This window comes from Oncorhynchus mykiss, chromosome 6 (genome assembly GCF_057628025.1).
Source record: "Oncorhynchus mykiss isolate SJ-2025 chromosome 6, ASM5762802v1, whole genome shotgun sequence".
Classification (NCBI taxonomy): domain Eukaryota; kingdom Metazoa; phylum Chordata; class Actinopteri; order Salmoniformes; family Salmonidae; genus Oncorhynchus; species Oncorhynchus mykiss.
The window spans coordinates 75,097,815-75,117,500 of NC_143027.1; the positions used below are offsets into that span (position 1 = coordinate 75,097,815).

Here is a 19,686-nt window from a genome sequence, read left to right on the forward strand (position 1 = left end):
CAGATCACCCGTTTAGTTCCTGCATGGGTAAAGTAGAGGGCGTTAGGGGTTAAATGAAGATCAGCAGTCTGAGGGGCCAAAGGAACTTTAAAATGGTTCTGCTACTGCATCTGGACAATAAACACCAGAATCTGCTCCCAAATCTCTGCATCTGGACAACAAACACCAGAATCTGCTCCCAAATCTCTGCATCTGGACAACAAACACCAGAATCTGCTCCCAAATCCCTGCATCTGGACAACAAACACCAGAATCTGCTCCCAAATCCCTGCATCTGGACAACAAACACCAGAATCTGCTCCCAAATCCCTGCATCTGGACAACAAACACCAGAATCTGCTCCCAAATCCCTGCATCTGGACAACAAACACCAGAATCTGCTCCCAAATCCTTGCATCTGGACAACAAACACCAGAATCTGCTCCCAAATCCCTGCAACTGGACAACAAACACCAGAATCTGCTCCCAAATCCCTGCATCTGGACAACAAACACCAGAATCTGCTCCCAAATCCCTGCATCTGGACAACAAAACCAGAATCTGCTCCCAAATCCCTGCATCTGGACAACAAACACCAGAATCTGCTCCCAAATCCCTGCATCTGGACAACAAACACCAGAATCTGCTCCCAAATCCCTGCATCTGGACAACAAACACCAGAATCTGCTCCCAAATCCCTGCATCTGGACAACAAACACCAGAATCTGCTCCCAAATCCCTGCATCTGGACAACAAACACCAGCATCTGCTCCCAAATCCCTGCATCTGGACAACAAACACCAGAATCTGCTCCCAAATCCCTGCATCTGGACAACAAACACCAGAATCTGCTCCCAAATCCCTGCATCTGGACAACAAACACCAGAATCTGCTCCCAAATCCCTGCATCTGGACAACAAACACCAGAATCTGCTCCCAAATCACTGCATCTGGACAACAAACACCAGAATCTGCTCCCAAATCCCTGCATCTGGACAACAAACACCAGAATCTGCTCCCAAATCCCTGCATCTGGACAACAAACACCAGAATCTGCTCCCAAATCCCTGCATCTGGACAACAAACACCAGAATCTGCTCCCAAATCCCTGCATCTGGACAACAAACACCAGAATCTGCTCCCAAATCCCTGCATCTGGACAACAAACACCAGAATCTGCTCCCAAATCCCTGCATCTGGACAACAAACACCAGAATCTGCTCCCAAATCCCTGCATCTGGACAACAAACACCAGAATCTGCTCCCAAATCCCTGCATCTGGACAACAAACACCAGAATCTGCTCCCAAATCCCTGCATCTGGACAACAAACACCAGAATCTGCTCCCAAATCCCTGGGTTTTGCACCGAGTTAAACGTTTTGGTCTTTTCAAAATGCTGCTGCTTAATTAGCAGTAGAATCCGGAGGGGACTTCTTCTTGGTCTCTAACACTGGTACTTAACTCAATTTGTACTTAGCATGTGTAATGCTAGTAAATGGATATGAAGTTGTACTTAGCATGTGTAATGCTAGTAAATGGATATGAAGTTGTACTTAGCATGTGTAATGCTAGTAAATGGATATGAAGTTGTACTTAGCATGTGTAATGCTAGTAAATGGATATGAAGTTGTACTTAGCATGTGTAATGCTAGTAAATTGATATGAAGTTGTATTTAGCATGTGTAATGCTAGTAAATGGATATGAAGTTGGTTTCATTAGTCAATTTCAGTTTGGGTACAACTAACTGTCTTTTAAAAACATCACTGTTGATTTTGTGGTTAGATTTAAATCATTAAGAGAAACTGATTACTATGCATAGCTAACATACTAACCTGTTTTATAGTACAGTAATTACAACACTTAAGCTACAGCTACACAATTTAAGTACAGTACTTTAATAAAGCTATACTACCAAATCCAGCTGCTCTGCAAAACTACAGAACTGTACTGTATGGTATCAAGTGTAACTAAACATATTACAGATGGATATGGATATTATGGATATTCAAAGAAATTGTACTCAAATCACAAAAGTCTGTGTCTGCTTAGTTTAGTAAACAGTTTATTTATTCCTTTACAAAATAGGTACAAATACATAAGTATGTTTTTCACACAAACAGGAAATTTTCAGGATATGTACAGAGTTTACCAAAAATAACATAGTCCTAATAAACACATGGTCCTGTAAACAATATTTACAAATTATCCATACATTAAAACATCTTCCAACTGGGTACATCAGTAATCCTTATATTTTGGCTAAAAAGCTGAAGTAGTAGAAATGTTCTCCTGTTAATTTATCAGAAATCATACAAATAATTATTAAAATATTAATAACCACTGAACAAATAGGTATTTTTGTGCTTTTAAACTTCAATTTTTTCAACTATAAGTACTTGTGAGATAAAATTGCATTGCCTAAAATGTGGCAAATGAAATGCCAATGAAAAAAGAACTCAAAAGAAAAATATATAAATAGTTCAAAAATAAGTATCCCTTTCAACACCAACTGACAATACTGTTTGATGCTTAAAAGACTACGTTTCCCTTTCAACACCAACTGACAATACTGTTTGATGCTTAAAAGACTACGTTTCCCTTTCAACACCAACTGACAATACTGTTTGATGCTTAAAAGACTACGTTTCCCTTTCAACACCAACTGACAATACTGTTTGATGCTTAAAAGACTACGTTTCCCTTTCAACACCAACTGACAATACTGTTTGATGTTTAAAAGACTACGTTTCCCTTTCAACACCAACTGACAATACTGTTTGATGTTTAAAAGACTACGTTTCCCTTTCAACATCAACTGACAATACTGTTTGATGCTTAAGAGACTACGTTTCCCTTTCAACACCAACTGACAATACTGTTTGATGTTTAAAAGACTACGTTTCCCTTTCAACACCAACTGACAATACTGTTTGATGCTTAAAAGACTACGGTTCCCTTTCAACACCAACTGACAATACTGTTTGATGTTTAAAAGACTACGTTTCCCTTTCAACACCAACTGACAATACTGTTTGATGTTTAAAAGACTACGTTTCCCTTTCAACACCAACTGACAATACTGTTTGATGTTTAAGAGACTACGTTTCCCTTTCAACACCAACTGACAATACTGTTTGATGTTTAAAAGACTACGTTTCCCTTTCAACACCAACTGACAATACTGTTTGATGCTTAAAAGACTACGGTTCCCTTTCAACACCAACTGACAATACTGTTTGATGTTTAAAAGACTACGTTTCCCTTTCAACACCAACTGACAATACTGTTTGATGTTTAAAAGACTACGTTTCCCTTTCAACACCAACTGACAATACTGTTTGATGTTTAAGAGACTACGTTTCCCTTTCAACACCAACTGACAATACTGTTTGATGTTTAAAAGACTACGTTTCCCTTTCAACACCAACTGACAATACTGTTTGATGTTTAAAAGACTACGTTTCCCTTTCAACACCAACTGACAATACTGTTTGATGTTTAAGAGACTACGTTTCCCTTTCAACACCAACTGACAATACTGTTTGATGTTTAAAAGACTACGTTTCCCTTTCAACACCAACTGACAGTACTGTTTGATGCTTAAAAGACTACGTTTCCCTTTCAACACCAACTGACAATACTGTTTGATGTTTAAGAGACTACGTTTCCCTTTCAACACCAACTGACAATACTGTTTGATGCTTAAAAGACTACGTTTCCCTTTCAACACCAACTGACAATACTGTTTGATGCTTAAGAGACTACGTTTCCCTTTCAACACCAACTGACAATACTGTTTGATGTTTAAGAGACTACGTTTCCCTTTCAACACCAACTGACAATACTGTTTGATGCTTAAAAGACTACGTTTCCCTTTCAACACCAACTGACAATACTGTTTGATGCTTAAAAGACTACGTTTCCCTTTCAACACCAACTGACAATACTGTTTGATGCTTAAGAGACTACGTTTCCCTTTCAACACCAACTGACAATACTGTTTGATGCTTAAAAGACTACGTTTCCCTTTCAACACCAACTGACAATACTGTTTGATGTTTAAGAGACTACGTTTCCCTTTCAACACCAACTGACAATACTGTTTGATGTTTAAGAGACTACGTTTCCCTTTCAACACCAACTGACAATACTGTTTGATGCTTAAAAGACTACGTTTCCCTTTCAACACCAACTGACAATACTGTTTGATGTTTAAGAGACTACGTTTCCCTTTCAACACCAACTGACAATACTGTTTGATGTTTAAAAGACTACGTTTCCCTTTCAACACCAACTGACAATACTGTTTGATGCTTAAGAGACTACGTTTCCCTTTCAACACCAACTGACAATACTGTTTGATGCTTAAAAGACTACGTTTCCCTTTCAACACCAACTGACAATACTGTTTGATGCTTAAAAGACTACGTTTCCCTTTCAACACCAACTGACAATACTGTTTGATGCTTAAAAGACAGGAACTATTTCTTTCTATACATTAGTAACACAGCGTTCTGTTTTTTTTCTCATTGTATAAGTAATAAAAAAACTGTATATAATAGTGCTGTTAGAAATAACTTCAATGAACATTAATTTCAAATGTTGCCCATTCAACAAATAAATGACAAAGCGACACAAGACAAGCTGCATAGAGGCTAGGCTATTCAAAACCAACCAATAAGAGAAAGGCCATGTTAATAAGAGGATGGTCAGAAACAGGTGACAACACTGAGGCCTTGCAGAGTTGGACCCTAATGACAAGGATCTATAGCTACTGACAGAGAGGCAGTCGCCTCCCACCTCTCGTTCTAGAGAGAACATAAAAACATACAACTCTAAAAACATTGCAATGTCAATATTAGGCTTAGGAAGAATTCTCAAAACTGTACTTCAACAACTGTCCAGCTGCTCACACGTCTGATATGTGTTGTTAATAGTCTTGAAGTGAAACAGAGGAAACCCTACGATGGGAGCTGCTTGTCGAACGACCATACTGCACTCTGGGCGTCTGCTGAGGGTATGGACCTGGCTTCACAGAATAAGTTCTTCAGACAACCTAAAGTATTGTGGAAATGGGCACACACAATGAGACAGATGGCCAACATCTAAATTCTACTGGGACATCTAGAAAAAAAAAATCTCTCCATAAATTTGGGTACAGAGAGAGACTACTGTGCCTTGCCCAATGAGGGTGACTGGCCAGAATCCACCATATTGGTGGACTGTGGTAACTCTGACCATTGTTAGATTATTGACCTGTTGGATTGGATAAGACTATCTGCATTGTATTGAAATAAAGTTTATAAAGTGAAAGAATACAAAGAATACAATTTGCTTATTGACAGTTAAATGTTACCTTTCAGGTATTTTACATTTGTTCATGTTTTTTTAAGTGTACTGTATGTAAATGATAAAGTATTTTTGTCTGTAATGTCTTTTTCGTTTTATGTCGGACCCCAGGTAGACTAGCTGTCGTCATGGTGTCAGCTAATGGGGATCCCAAAAAAATAACATTCTAATTCATAACAAATTTCAATGCACATGATTTTACAGAATATCTCAGTATTGAGTCATTAACATTACATGTGGTAAGAATATCATACATGCTGTTCAAAAGTATTCAAAATGACTATTTACATTTAAAGAGCTCAATTTCTGTTCTGCTGTAATCCATTTTCTGAAGATAAACTTTCCAAAAAGCTGCTCGGATAAGTTTCTGGTATAAAGAATCAGACCACTCTATGACTTGTTAGTTTTGTGTGACCATATTCACTGAACTTTCTTCAACAAATACATTCTAGAGAATATTGTAGACTGTATTAAGTTCAGAATAGGATTCTTTTAAAGAAAATCACTTTGAGATGGTTCATTGAGTATTTCGCCTGGGACATCAAATTTACAACTGACATGGAAAAAGTACTGGCTCAGGTCCTTAGACACAAAACCCCATTTCTCCTTAAAAACCCAGTCCCAATAATACCCAAGGAGTTTGCATCACCATGGCCTTAAATTCAACACTCTAAATACATAAACACTGAGTGTACAAAACATTAAGGACACCTGCTCTTTCCATGACATAGACTGACCAGGAGAATGAAGGTGAAAGCTATGATCCCTTATTGATGTCACCTGTTAAATCCACTTGAATCAGTTTAGATGAAGGGGAGGAGACAGGTTAAAGAAGGATTTCTGAGACATGGATTGCATACGTGTGCCATTCAGAGGGTGAATGATCAAGACAAAATATTTAAGTGCCTTTGAATGGGGTATGGCAGTAGGTGCCAGACGCAGCGGTTTGTGTCAAGAACTGCAACACTGCTTGGTTTTTCACGCTCAACAGTTTCCCGTGTGTATCAAGAATGGTCCACCACCCAAAGGACATCCAGCTAACTTGACAACTGTGGGAGGCATTGGAGTCAACATGGGCTAGCATCCCTGTCGAACACTTTCGACACCTTGTAGAGTCAATGCCCCTACGAACTGAGGCTGTTCTGGGGGCAAAAGGCAAAAGGGAAATATTAGGAAGGTGTTCTTAATGTTTGGTACTCAGTGTATTTATCATGAAGCTAAAACAGATAAAGACACATACAATATATTTTGGTGAGTTTTTTCTCTCGCCTTTATATCAAAAGGTACGTTAATATCAACATCACAACAGACACTGAGCTGAAACATCTGACCCGATTGAAGGCACATTGCAGGGGTAGAAGGAGATGGTAAGGAAGAGAGAGGAGGGTGCTGGGAGGGAGAGGGTGTTACTTGAGCAGAGCCCGGTAGAGCAGAAGTGAGTGGGCTGTCTCTCTCTCCTGCTCCATGTAGAAGATGAAGTCCCTGAGATTGACGCGGGTGATGCGTTGACGTTGCCGCTGTGACGACGTGGAGGGGGAGGAGGCAGCGCCCGGCGACCCCACCGAGCTGCCTGATACCTGGGGAGAGAGAGAGAGGACAGGGGGTGAGTCCTGGGATAACATATCCATTTCAACATAATGTACACCAACATCATGAACATCATGTGCTCCAAGGCTAGCGGCTGTAGGTGGCTGGTAAGAATTAAATAACCAATTCAAGTTCAAAATGTTTGAGTTGGCACTCAAACAGACAGAGAGACGAGACAGAGAGAAAAGACAGAGAGACGAGACAGAGAGAAAAGACAGAGAGACGAGACAGATAGAGGGGAAGGTAAAGTAAGTAAGGGACAACAGATCACTAACATCAATATCATCCAATCATGACAAGGCTTTCAATACTGTGAACGCCTTCACTCCTCTGTGTCTAAGTCACCCAACGTGTTGAAGTCTGTAGTTTACATTACACCTTAGCCAAATACATTTAAACTCAGTTTTTCACAATTTCTAACATTTAATTCTAGTAAAAATTCCCTGTCTTAGGTCAGTTAGGATCACCACTTTATTTTAAGAATGTGAAATGTCAGAATAATAGTAGAGACAATTATTTGTTTCAGCACATTCCCAGTGGATCAGAAGTTTCAATCCACTCAATTAGTATTTGGTAGTGCTGCCTTTAAATTGTTGAACTTGGGTCAAACACTTCAGGTAGCCTTCCACAAGCATCCCACAATAAGTTGGGTGAATTTTGGCCCATTCCTCCTGACAGAGCTGGTGTAACTGAGTCAGGTTTGTAGGCCTCCTCGCTCACACACACCTTTTCAGTTCTGCCCACAAATGTTCTATAGGATGAGGTCAGGGCTTTGCGATGGCCACTCCAATACCTTGACTTTGTTGTCCTTAAGCCATTCTGCCACAAATTTGGAAGTATGTTTGGGGTCATTGTCCACTTGGAAGAACCATTTGCAACCAAGCTTTAACTTCCTGACTGATGTCTTGAGATGTTGCTTCTATTTTGTGAAGTGCACCAGTCCCTCCTGCAGCAAAACACCCCCACAACATGATGCTGCCACCCCCGTGCTTCACGGTTGGGATGGTGTTCTTCGGCTTGCAACCTCCCCCTTTTTCCTCCAAACATAACAATGGTAATTATGGACAAACAGTTCAATTTTCGTTTCATATTTCCACAAAAAGTACAATCTTTGTCCCCATGTGCAGTTAGTTGCAAACCGTAGTCTGGCTTTTTATGGCGGTTTTGGAGCAGTGGCTTCTTCCTTGCTGAGCGGCCTTTCAGGTTATGTCGATATAGGACTTGTTTCACTGTGGATATAGAGGCTTTTGTAGCCGTTTCCTCCAGTATCTTCACAAGGTCATTTGCTGTTGTTCTGGGACTGATTTGCACTTTTCGCACCAAAGTACGTTCATCTCAAGCAGACAGAATGCGTCTCCTTCCTGAGCGGTATGACGGCTGCGTGGCCCCATGGTGTTTTTACTTGCGTACTATTGTTTGTACAGATGAACGTGGTACCTTCAGGCGTTTGGAAATTGCTCCCAAGGATGAACCAGACTTGTGGAAGTCTACAATTGTTATTCTGAGGTCTTGGCTGAATTCTTTTGATTTTCCCAAGTTGTCAAGCAAAGAGGCACTGAGTTTGAAGTTAGCCCTTGACATTCATCCACAGATACACCTCCAATTGACTCAAATTATGTAAATTAGCCTATCAGAAGCTTCTAATGCCATGACATAATTTTCTGGAATTTTCCAAGCTGTTTAAAGGCACAGTCAACTTTGTGTATGTAAACTTCTGACACACTGGAATTGTGATACAGTGAATTATTTAACGCGGCAACCCTCGCCACCGACCTCGGACTGGGGACCCAAGCCACGTGTCCCAAATGGACAGGAGATTCAGGGAGCACCGGACGGGTGGGAGATTCCGGCAGCACCGGACGGGTGGGAGATTCCGGCAGCACCGGACGGGTGGGAGATTCCGGCAGCACCGGAGTGAAGGGCGATTCTGGCAGCGCCGGCGTGACAGGCGATTCTGGCAGCTCCTGGCTAACGGACGGCTCTGGCAGCTCCTGGCTGACTGACGGCTCTGGCAGCTCCTGGCTCACTGGTGGCTCTGTCAGCTCCTGGCTCACTGGCGGCTCTGGCAGCTTCTGGATGACTGGCGACTCTGGCAGCTCAGGACAGACGGGCGACTCTGGCAGCTCCTGGCTAACGGACGGCTCTGGCAGCTCTGGCTGACTAACGGCTCTGGCAGCTCCTGGCTGACTGACGGCTCTGGCAGCTCCTGGCTGACTGACGGCTCTGGCAGCTCCTGGCTGACTGGCGGCTCTGGCAGCTCCTGGCTGACTGGCGGCTCTGGCAGCTCCTGGATGACTGGCGGCTCTGGCAGCTCCTGGATGACTGGTGGCTCTGGCGGCTCAGGACAGACGGGCGACTCTGGCGTCTCAGGACAGACGGGCGACTCTGGCGGCTCAGGACAGACGGGCGACTCTGGCGGCTCAGGACAGACGGGCGACTCTGGCGGCTCAGGACAGACGGGCGACGGGCGACTCTGGCGGCTCAGGACAGACGGGCGACTCTGGCGGCTCAGGACAGACGGGCGACTCTTGCGGCTCAGGACAGACGGGCGACTCTTGCGGCTCAGGACAGACGGGCGACTCTGGCGGCTCAGGACAGACGGCGACTCTGACAGCTCAGGACAGACGGGAGACTCTGGCATCTCAGGACAGACGGGAGACTCTGGCAGCTCAGGACAGACGGGAGACTCTGGCAGATCAGGACAGACGGGAGACTCTGGCAGCGTAGGGCAGGGGGAAGACTCTGACAGCGCTGAGCAGGCGGGAGCACCTGTAGGAAGGAGACGGAGAGACAGCCTGGTGCGGGGGGCTGCCACCGGAGGGCTGGTGCGTGGAGGTGGCACCGGATAGACCGGACCGTGAAGGCGCACTGGAGCTCTTGAGCACCGAGCCTGCCCAACCTTACCTGGTTGAATGCTCCCCGTAGCCAGGCCAGTGTGGCGACGTGGAATAGCCCACACTGGGCTTTGCTGGCGAACCGGGGACACCATGTGTAAGGCTGGTGCCATGTACCCTGGCCCGAGGAGACGCACTGGAGTCCAGATGCGCTGAGCCGGCTTTATGGCACCTGGCTCGATGCCCACTCTAGGCCGGCCGATACGAGGCGTGGCTATGTATCGCATAACACGGTGCCTGCCCGGTCCCTCTCTCCACGGTAAGCACGGGGAGTTGGCGCAGGTCTCCTACCTGACTTCGTCACACTCCCCGCGTGCCCCCCCCCCCCCCCCAATCCAATACATTTTTGGGGCTGCCTCTCGGGCTTCCAGCCGCGCTGCCGTGCTGCCTCCTCATACCACCGCCTCTCGGCTTTCGCTGCCTCACTCTCAGCCTTGGGGCGGCGATATTCTCCAGCCTGTGCTCAGGGTCCTTTCCGTCCAGAATCTCCTCCCATGTGCAGGAGTCCTGAGATCGCTGCTGATGCCCGTTACCCCGCTGCCTGGTCCTTTGGTGGTGGGTGATTCTGTAACGTTCGTCTTCGTCCTCCCCTGACGAGGAGTAAGAAATGTCAGACCATTGCGCAGCGTGGTAATTGTTCATCCTATTAATAAACTGAACTGAACACTAAATACAATGTAACAAAAGAGAACAAACGAAACAGCTCCGTCAGGTGCAACACACACTAAACAGAAAATAATCACCTACAACTCAAAAGTGAAACCAGGCTACCTAAATATGGTTCTCAATCAGGGACAACGATAAACAGCTGCCTCTGATTGAGAACCATACCAGGCCAAACACAGAAATCCCAAATCATAGAAAAAGCAACATAGACAACCGACCCAACTCACGCCCTGACCATACTAAAACAAAGACATAATAAAAGAACTAAGGTCAGAACGTGACAACAGGTGTACCTTACAGTGAAATGCTTACTTACAAGCCCTTACTTCAGTTTTAACAAAGTAAAACCCTCTTGTAGAGTAAGAGAACGAGATCAAAGCTGATTCACTAATAAAGTCCAGAACTTTAGGTGCATTGTAGTGTACAAAGAAATAATTTACAACATTACTTTGCACTTAAACTAGCAGGATGTGAAGATCATGAAAACAATCTTGATGTACTCAGACTGAGGGGGAAGACATTGTTCATATTTAATTGTCTTCATAGCTCTTTATATCGCCCTGGAAATGAACACATTTTATCTAGATAAACAAATCAGCTGACACAGATCTGAGCTGACTTTTCCATTCTGAAACTAACTCCTTGTTTGTATTCAATTCTATGCAAAGAACCGAAAAAATATAAAATATAGAATGAGTGTATACAGAACCCTGATATAAATCACAGACAACCGTTTACGTTTCCAAATGAAAAACATCAGGTAGCAAATCCACCAAAATGCCCACTCACCCACTGTAACCCAGTCAGAAAGAAATAAGACAGCCATTTCCGTTAGGAACTCCCCATAACACCCTCCCACAATTACATTGATTGCCCCACTCTATAAACATACAGTTGTATAGACAGAGCCTAATTGCAAGCATATGAAAGGTATGGATTTACAGGACCCAAGACTACAGAGCAGTTGTACAAACTCACCCTATAGACGTTGTATACATGACAGTGGGGGAGTAAGGGTGGCCACAGCCTCTCTGTAGTCTCTAGGTTGCGTCCCAAATAGAACCTCATTCCCTATAGAGTGCACTAAAGTATCCATAGGGCTCTGGTCAAAAGTTATTCCCTATAGAGTGCACTAAAGTATCCATAGGGCTCTGGTCAAAAGTTATTCCCTATAGAGGGCACTATAGCACTCTGGTCAAAAGTTATTCCCTATAGAGTACACTATAGTGCTCATAGAGCTCAGGTCAAAAGTTGTTCCCTATAGAGTGCACTATAGTGCTCATAGAGCTCTGGTTAAAGGTTATTCCCCTATAGAGTGCACTATGGTACTCATAGAGCTCTGGTCAAAAGTTATTCCCTACAGAGTACACTATAGTACTCATAGAGCTCTGGTCAAACGTTATTATTTTTCGAGTGCACTATAGTGCTCTGGTCAAAAGTTATTCCCTATAGAGTGCACGATAGTACTCAGAGCTCTGGTCAAAAGTAGTGCTCTATATAGGGAATAGAGTTCCATTTGTCCCTCCCATTTGTCCCTCCACACATCTGTTCCTGTCAGTGATGTTGACAAGTCGGGAGGGCCAGTCGGGGTGGAGGTGCACACGGGACAGGCCTCCGTCTGTCTCCTCCGTCCCCAGGGTCCTCACTGGGAAGGAGCGCCCCTACCCTCACCCTGCCTGGCTCATCAGGCCAATCACGACTGACCACACGTGAAAGATGGGCCTGCCCGCTGCCATGCCAATTACTGCCACTCACCCCACCGCCCTGCGACACAGCAACACACTCCACCAATCAAAGCCATCCATCCACCTGGACAGACGGGGTGGGTGGCCGCCGGCGTGTGGCGTGGAGGGGTGAGGAGGAAGGTGGGGATGGGCAGTAGCCCTGGACATCACTACTAGCCCCCTAGCCTTGTGGTCTGGAGCTCCCAGAATGCCTCACTCATCTCCTGTGGGTACCCAGTTCATGGCGAGCCTCAGCCTGGGTAAGTGATCCAAATACAGGGAGAAAGGTCAGTCGGCTGCCAGCAAGCCAAGCTGATTTCACTTAGCTAACGCAGCAGCGTCGCAGGCAGCCTCTTCCTCCTCCCCTCATCTTAATAAGCCTCTGCAACCTGCCAGCAACCCAAACACACGGTCTGTTGTTGTCTGTATCTATGGAGACCAATCCCTCTTACAAAAGCATGTTGACTCATGTTAAGGGGGAAAATAGGAAAATACACTCACAAACACAAAACAAAGCAGATGGCTGAGTGTCAGATATAAGGAGAGGCGAGAAGTCAAAACACCACGCTTTTCCCGTCAAACAGCAATTATATAGCAATGGTGTCTGACATTAAATGAACGGCAGAATGGCACGCTTCGTAAGGTCACCGTGGAGAGAGATAGAGAGAGAAAGAGAGGGAGACAGACAGAGAGAGTTCGTCTTTGCTGCTGAGAAAGATCCACGAGGCAAAAAGCAGCATCTGTCATTTTATCTGTGATGGGTGCTGCGAGGCATTATGTCACATGACATATCCATCCTGCAACACACACAGGGATACCTCGATACATCCTTTCAGACGTTCCAGTTGTTTGGTGCCCTGAGACACACAGACAGACAGAGCTGTGGAGAACCTGAGGAGAGGACAGGGGGCTGAGAGGAGAGGTGACTATAGACTGGATACTCTAGAGAAGGGCCCCTGTCCGTTAACACTGGCTACAGCCCTTACCTCCTCACCTCCATACTCTAACATGACAGTGTGCCAATTGGATAGACACACTGGCTGGGAGAGACCAGGGAGCGTGGGTGTGCATGTACATGCAGAAACACACAACGACACAACTGACATGATGTGCATAGTGTACACTCAGTATTATTATGGCGCCTACATATTTCAGCACACAAACTGATCAGGAAGACAGCAAGAGGATGCTTACCCTCATTTAGATATTTGTCCTCCATACACTGCTGTGTTACTCACTCATTACTATAGGATAGTATCTATACCATAAAGGGAAGATTTCTTTCTTCCACAGTAAGGAAATGGTGAGCTCAGGTCAGTCTACCTTCAATATTTTCTATCTTCCCTAATCTACTGTTCAACCTTGGGTGCAGAGAGGGCCAAGATTAGTCCCCACTTTGCTAAATTTACTTTTGATTAATAATGTATGTTTTCTCTCTCCTTCTCTCTCTCCTCTCCTCTCCTGGCTAATTGTCTAGTGGTGTTGAAGCTCCTAGGTGTCTTAGGAATTAGCATTTGGTCCTTTATTGTTTAGGGTCTTTCTGCTGATCAGCAGCTTTGAACTTGAGTGGCACCGGGCTTTGATGCTGGAGCCAATATTGGATTTGGCTCAGGTCACACCTTCGGGCTGAGGGTTAATGGCCCACTTTTCCTGGCATACACACAGCTCTACACAGCACAGAGGTTTGGATTGGTTGGCCCAGCAGAGCCAATACTGCTGGATCAGCACTATGTAGAGAGAAGAGGAGGCTGCAGACAGGGGCTGGGAAAAGAGGAGGCTGCAGACAGGGGGCTGGGAAAAGAGGAGGCTGCAGACAGGGGGCTGGGAAGAGAAGAGGCTGCAGACAGGGGGCTGGGAAGAGAGGAGGCTGCAGACAGGGGGCTGGGAAGAGAGGAGGCTGCAGACAGGGGGCTGGGAAGAGAGGAGGCTGCAGACAGGGGGCTGGGAAGAGAGGAGGCTGCAGACAGGGGGCTGGGAGGAGAGGAGGCAGCAGACAGGGGGTGGGAAGAGAGGAGGCTGCAGACAGGGGGCTGGGAGGAGAGGAGGCTGCAGACAGGGGGCTGGGAAAAGAGGAGGCTGCAGACAGGGGGTGGGAAAAGAGGAGGCTGCAGACAGGGGGTAGGAAGAGAGGAGCCTGCAGACAGGGGGCTGGGAGGAGAGGAGACTGCAGACAGGGGGCTGGGAGGAGAGGAGGCTGCAGACAGGGGGCTGGGAGGAGAGGAGGCTGCAGACAGGGGGTGGGAAGACAGGAGGCTGCAGACAGGGGGTGGGAAGAGAGGAGGCTGCAGACAGGGGCTGGGAAGAGAGGTGGCTGCAGACAGGGGGTGGGACGAGAGGAGGCTGCAGACAGAGGTCTGGGAGGAGAGGAGGATGCAGACACGCGTACACACACAGACAGACAAAAGTGCATATGCACACAGCAGTCTGCACAATTTCTCCAACATGGGAAAGTCATCTAATGTGTGTGTTTCACATTCTGGGAAAAAATCTGTAAGGTCAAGAAATAGCTTGGCTATGTGGGCTGTATGTACATATTAACCTACAACTTACATGTTAAACCCTCCCTTTCCACATGTTTATAAAGCCTGAAACTCACGGCAAAAAAATGGAATCTCTGACTTACAAACAGACTTACAACGAAACCTCTTTATTGACAAGCTAAACCAGGAGTTCTTGTGACAAGGCACAACCAGACATTAACAGTACAACAGTCATGACTGTGGCAGACCGGCTGTGCAACTGGGAACATGTAATGGGGGACCAGTGGTCAGACGCTGGTGAAAGGGTTAGTGAGTGTGTTAGTCCCTCTTAGTCAAAGAGCCCGACCCGCCGCCCTGCTCTGTGAAGTTAGGAAAGGCCCTCCCATCACCACCGTACCGACTGACTGACTGTGTGCCAGGAACACAAAGCTTTCCCACATGTTCACCTCCACGCTGCATTTCATCCAGGGAACGCTCCGCTCCTCCTCTCTTCCCTCCCTCCCTCAGTTCTGTTTATAGTGTGTAGCCCAGCCGTGGGAGTGCAGTCCCTCTCTCTCCACGCTCGGTCTGCACTCTCCGTCTGCCCAACTGCCTCTCCCTCTCTCCTACGGCAGCCATTAATCAGCAACAGAGCCCCTCTCTCTCTTTCTCTCCCTCTCTTACTCCCTCCCCCTCCATTTCCTTCTCCCTCTCTCTCCCTCTTTTCTCTGTGCCCATTACTCTCTCTCCCTCTGTCCCTCTTTCTTTCGCTCTCTCTCTTTCTTTCTCTCCCTCTCCCCAATACGCCCACAGACATGCAGGATGAGGCCATTTTGAAAGAGTTAACAGATGTCGGCTGATTTGCCCCAGGCCTTTTGACATCGCCCAAGTGATGTATTTGATGTGGAGTTTATTCAGCTCTAATAAACGTATAAAGAATTAGAATAATAATTTACAGATGTACCATACACCAGATTATATGCCGGAGCCACTCTTTGAACCACGAAGAGAAGGCAAGCCAAGATTAACAGAACCAGGGGAGGGGATGAAAAGGCTTTGGTTCAGTCTGCTGGTAATCAGGGGGTCAGGATGGGAGAGAGGACAGAGGAAGACTGGACTAATACTGCAGGTTTATGTTCAGACTCGTACACAGATTGCCCTTTATCTGATCTTGTGGAGGGTCAGGGCTCAGAGAGGTCCTACTCTGTAGGAAACCATACACCAGAAAGGAAAGCACTATTACAATGATCATGAAACAGAGACAGAGAGACAGAGAGACAGAGAGAGAGAGAGAGAGAGAGAGAGAGAGAGAGAGAGAGGGAATGCTCAACCATGTAAGGTAAATATAGTCATTTTAATCTAAAAAGGGTCTCATATTTTCCCTTTGTCCTTGAAAAGATTACAAAAAAGGAAAAACTGAACAAATACGAGAGAAAAATAGTCAGGTCTGGCATTCTGATCATGATAAAAATATGTAGGAATTACTTTCAAAACAAACAACTTCCATTTGGTTCTCCACTAAAGAACAACAAATATACCAAAGACATGCCAGTTGCAGAGCATCTTAATACCCACATAAAACATAAAAACTGCTACCCAGCTCCATGGCAATAATGCATAGCAACCGTGCAGAATTTCAGTCAAGGAGAAAGAGGCAAAAAAACACCTTATTACTTCTAACTCCTGCAAGCCATTTTGGTCTCCAAAGGTTTCAGAGCGCCGCAGGCCATGTGTCTGCAGTGTTTCGGGAAATGACTTGCCTTCGCACGAACACTGCTATGTTCTGCAGCACTGCTGCCCCCAGCATCCCCGCTCAATTTCTGTTTAACCCTTTCCTGGCTTTCCTCACACTGACTCACAGCAACAGACCAGCGCTGTAGTCTACACCCAGCTACAGCTCTATAGCCTAGCTGTCACACTGTTCAGCCTCACACACAACACAAACCAACGCAAATCAGAACAGCTTTTTCACGAGCTAACACATTAACTCACCATCTAGTTTGGCTACTTAAGCATGTGATGGCTTAAAATAAACATGGAGGATGAGAAGGCAGAAGGTTATAGGGGCAGATAGAGGGAAAGGGAAAAAGAGCCTTAAAACAAACATGGAGGATGAGAAGGCAGAAGGTTATAGGGGCAGATAGAGGGAAAGGGAAAAAGAGCCTTAAAACAAACATGGAGGATGAGAAGGCAGAAGGTTATAGGCGCAGATAGAGGGAAAGGGAAAAAGAGCCTTAAAACAAACATGGAGGATGAGAAGGCAGAAGGTTATAGGGGCAGATAGAGGGAAAGGGAAAAAGAGCCTTAAAACAAATCCCTAACAGTTGATTTACGGTGTGAGTACAACAACACAGTTCGTGGTACACTTGAGTGTGTACCAACCATGGATTAAATCTGCAAACTCGTTGACACAACACATAATTAAAACATCTTGCTTTAGGTTAGGAATTTTCTAATTAGTAGTGTACTGACAAAGCTGCAATTCCATCGCCTTGAGTTTCAAAGTCCACAGGTTACTGCTAAGATGAAAGCTGAACCTGAAGCAGTATTCTGGAGGGCTGCTCATACAACTCCTCAGAAGACAGTCACAGGGTCACCAAGCTAAACAGTGTGCAGCACCCGGAACCTTCCTTCCAAACAAAGAACTTCAAACTTCCGTGCCTGGAAACAGATTCTGGGGTGTTTTTTATTTTCCAACCTCAGAGAAACAAAAGATTTTGTTGAGGAGCGAGTCGGAGATGGCAGAAACTACATATTTTTTAATATGTTTAATTGCAACGCTCTTAGCTGGACTATCTGACTATCTTACCAAATTAAGAGACTGCAATATATTAAGTAGGTTATATTCCCGATGTTAAAGTTGGTAATAACATTGTGGGGTTGATGGTCTATTGTTTGCCAGTGGTACAACAACAGAGCTGTTATTACCTAAATCAAATCGATTAGACCCAACATGAAATGTCTTTGTCTTGTAACATTAAAACACATGGACATCTAAACAATAAGACTATTAGACTGTTGAACATGGAAGCACCATCCTAGCAACCCATTCTGAAGTTCTATCTCGAGCAGTACAACATACTACTAATAGGACAATACTGTACTCTACATGCTTGATAACCTGGGCAATTTATCAGGGCAAGTATCTTCAGAACTGCTGTTCAGTAAGTATCAGTTGTGCCAAACTTTTTCTGCATTAAATATTCAGAGCGTTTCATATATAAAATGAACCCAATTAGAGTTAAAATGGGGAAAGTGTAATGAGTCTCAAGTCAGAATGCTTGTCTTCAGAAGTACTCTGCTAATGAGCCCTTGTTGGTTTTTACACACTTGAAATGGTGTGGCAGTGTCATTTCTTGTGGTTTTAAATGTTTAATTCAAGTTGAATGAGTGGGTGGTGACTGAGTTAATAACCAAGGCACTGGTCGGGGTGTTTTTCAACTGATGGTTAGCTACTTTTAAAGGCCCGGTGTAGTGAAAATTCAGTTGTTCCTGTATTTTATATTATATTGTACAACAGCTGATGAAACTAACACTGTGAAAGAGTGAAAAAAAGTGATCATTGTTATTTCCTGATAGTTGCTGGTTGAAAATATAATCTACACAGAGCGGGAGTTTCGGCTTGCCTGATGACATCACCATGCTGTAAATTGATTAATAGACCAATAAGAAAGACAGTTCCAAACTTCTTTGCCAATAACAGCTAGTTTTAAGTGTTCCCCTCCCCACTCAGACCACTCCCAGACGGTCCTAGCAAAATTCTTGTTTGTGGCTAAAAAGCTATTTATTTTGTTTCAATTTTAAGGTAAACAATAACAGTGTGGTAGTTCATTGTTACCCAGACATGTTTTGATATTGATATAAAAACAGCTGCATTGGGCCTTTAAGAAAGATGCCAATGAGGGCTGTGGTACAACTCTTTGTTGAAGTGACTCACTCCTAAACTTGGACAGGGAGGGACAGGAACCAGCAAACAGAAATAAAGAAGCTACTCAGGAAAGAGTAAAGGATGACCAGATACTGAACACATTACTGAACACATCCCAGACAGAAATGGCCTAATTGGGGAGAACAAAGTAGGCTAGCGTAATGGTAGCCAACATTAGAGAACTATAGAGCATCGTACTGTGGTACTAATAGATCCTGACTTCACAGGGTAATGGGAGGCAAACTATAGGCACACAAGTAGATCCCAGAGCACCACACTCTACCCATCTACCCAGAACTGTCAGTGTTTTCCCATAAAACCACATACGAGAAGCGACACTTTTCACTTCCAAGGAACATGTAATGTAACCCAGTGCACCAAGGGACTGCTTATGCAGATCACTGAGATATTAGAGAGGAGTTTTCCAGTGGAGGTTCAGACTCTAAACAGGTCCTTGATCTCAAATAAATGGGTCCTTTTTTGCAAACTATCGCCTTAGCCGTCGTACGCTCTGTCCCTGTACTGCTCCTGTCACCAATCCCCACCTGATGTAAAGCGTGTATAAAGCGTGTAGCTACAGTGTGTCATTAAAGGCAGGGGGAGTAGGTTACGTCTGAAGAGCAGCTCTGATTAACATCCTGGGTCTGCAGGGGACAGACAGAGATGATCTTCATGTTTTATATAGATGCCCCAGAAAGAACCAACTGAAACTTGACGAGTTTAATTCTAAAGAGCAACTCCATGTGCATGTTTGACCTACCTACCCAAGGCTGGGTGTCATATTGAAAGGGGTTGTCAAACCTGGGACATTTACTGCACATTTTACATCTAATTTAAAAATCGTTATTTTCTTGACATGGTGCTCAGCTTTGTGGGACTAGGTGGAAAAAAGTCAACAGTACTAGAGAGTATGAGAAGCATACTGTAGGTGATTAGGGGATGAGTCTAGGCTCCATTCGGCCCAATTAGGAGAGACACCCACAGGGTCAAAGGTTAAGAAGAGATGTGCAGCTCCCTGTTTGTCTTCAGTTATTGGGACTCCCCCAAGCCTTCTTCACGTCCTCAGGAACCTTAATTTCTCTCAACAGATTTCTCCTG

The 19,686-nt window shown here is 44.8% G+C and overlaps 1 protein-coding gene across 2 annotated transcripts in view; it reads right to left on the reverse strand.

Annotated features, from left to right (window-relative positions):
- Positions 1 to 2,026: 2,026 nt before the first annotated feature.
- Positions 2,027 to 19,686, reverse strand: part of LOC110526966 (transcription initiation factor TFIID subunit 4) — a 108,606-nt gene continuing 90,946 nt past the window's right edge. Inside the window, exon 14 of one of the 2 annotated variants that reach the window (XM_036980974.2) lies at positions 2,027 to 6,907. In XM_036980974.2, the coding sequence (XP_036836869.2) occupies positions 6,737 to 6,907 (171 nt within the window). In that variant the 3' untranslated portion in view covers positions 2,027 to 6,736. The remainder of the gene's footprint in view (positions 6,908 to 19,686) is intronic. The other variant, XM_090238867.1, reaches the window with a different exon arrangement.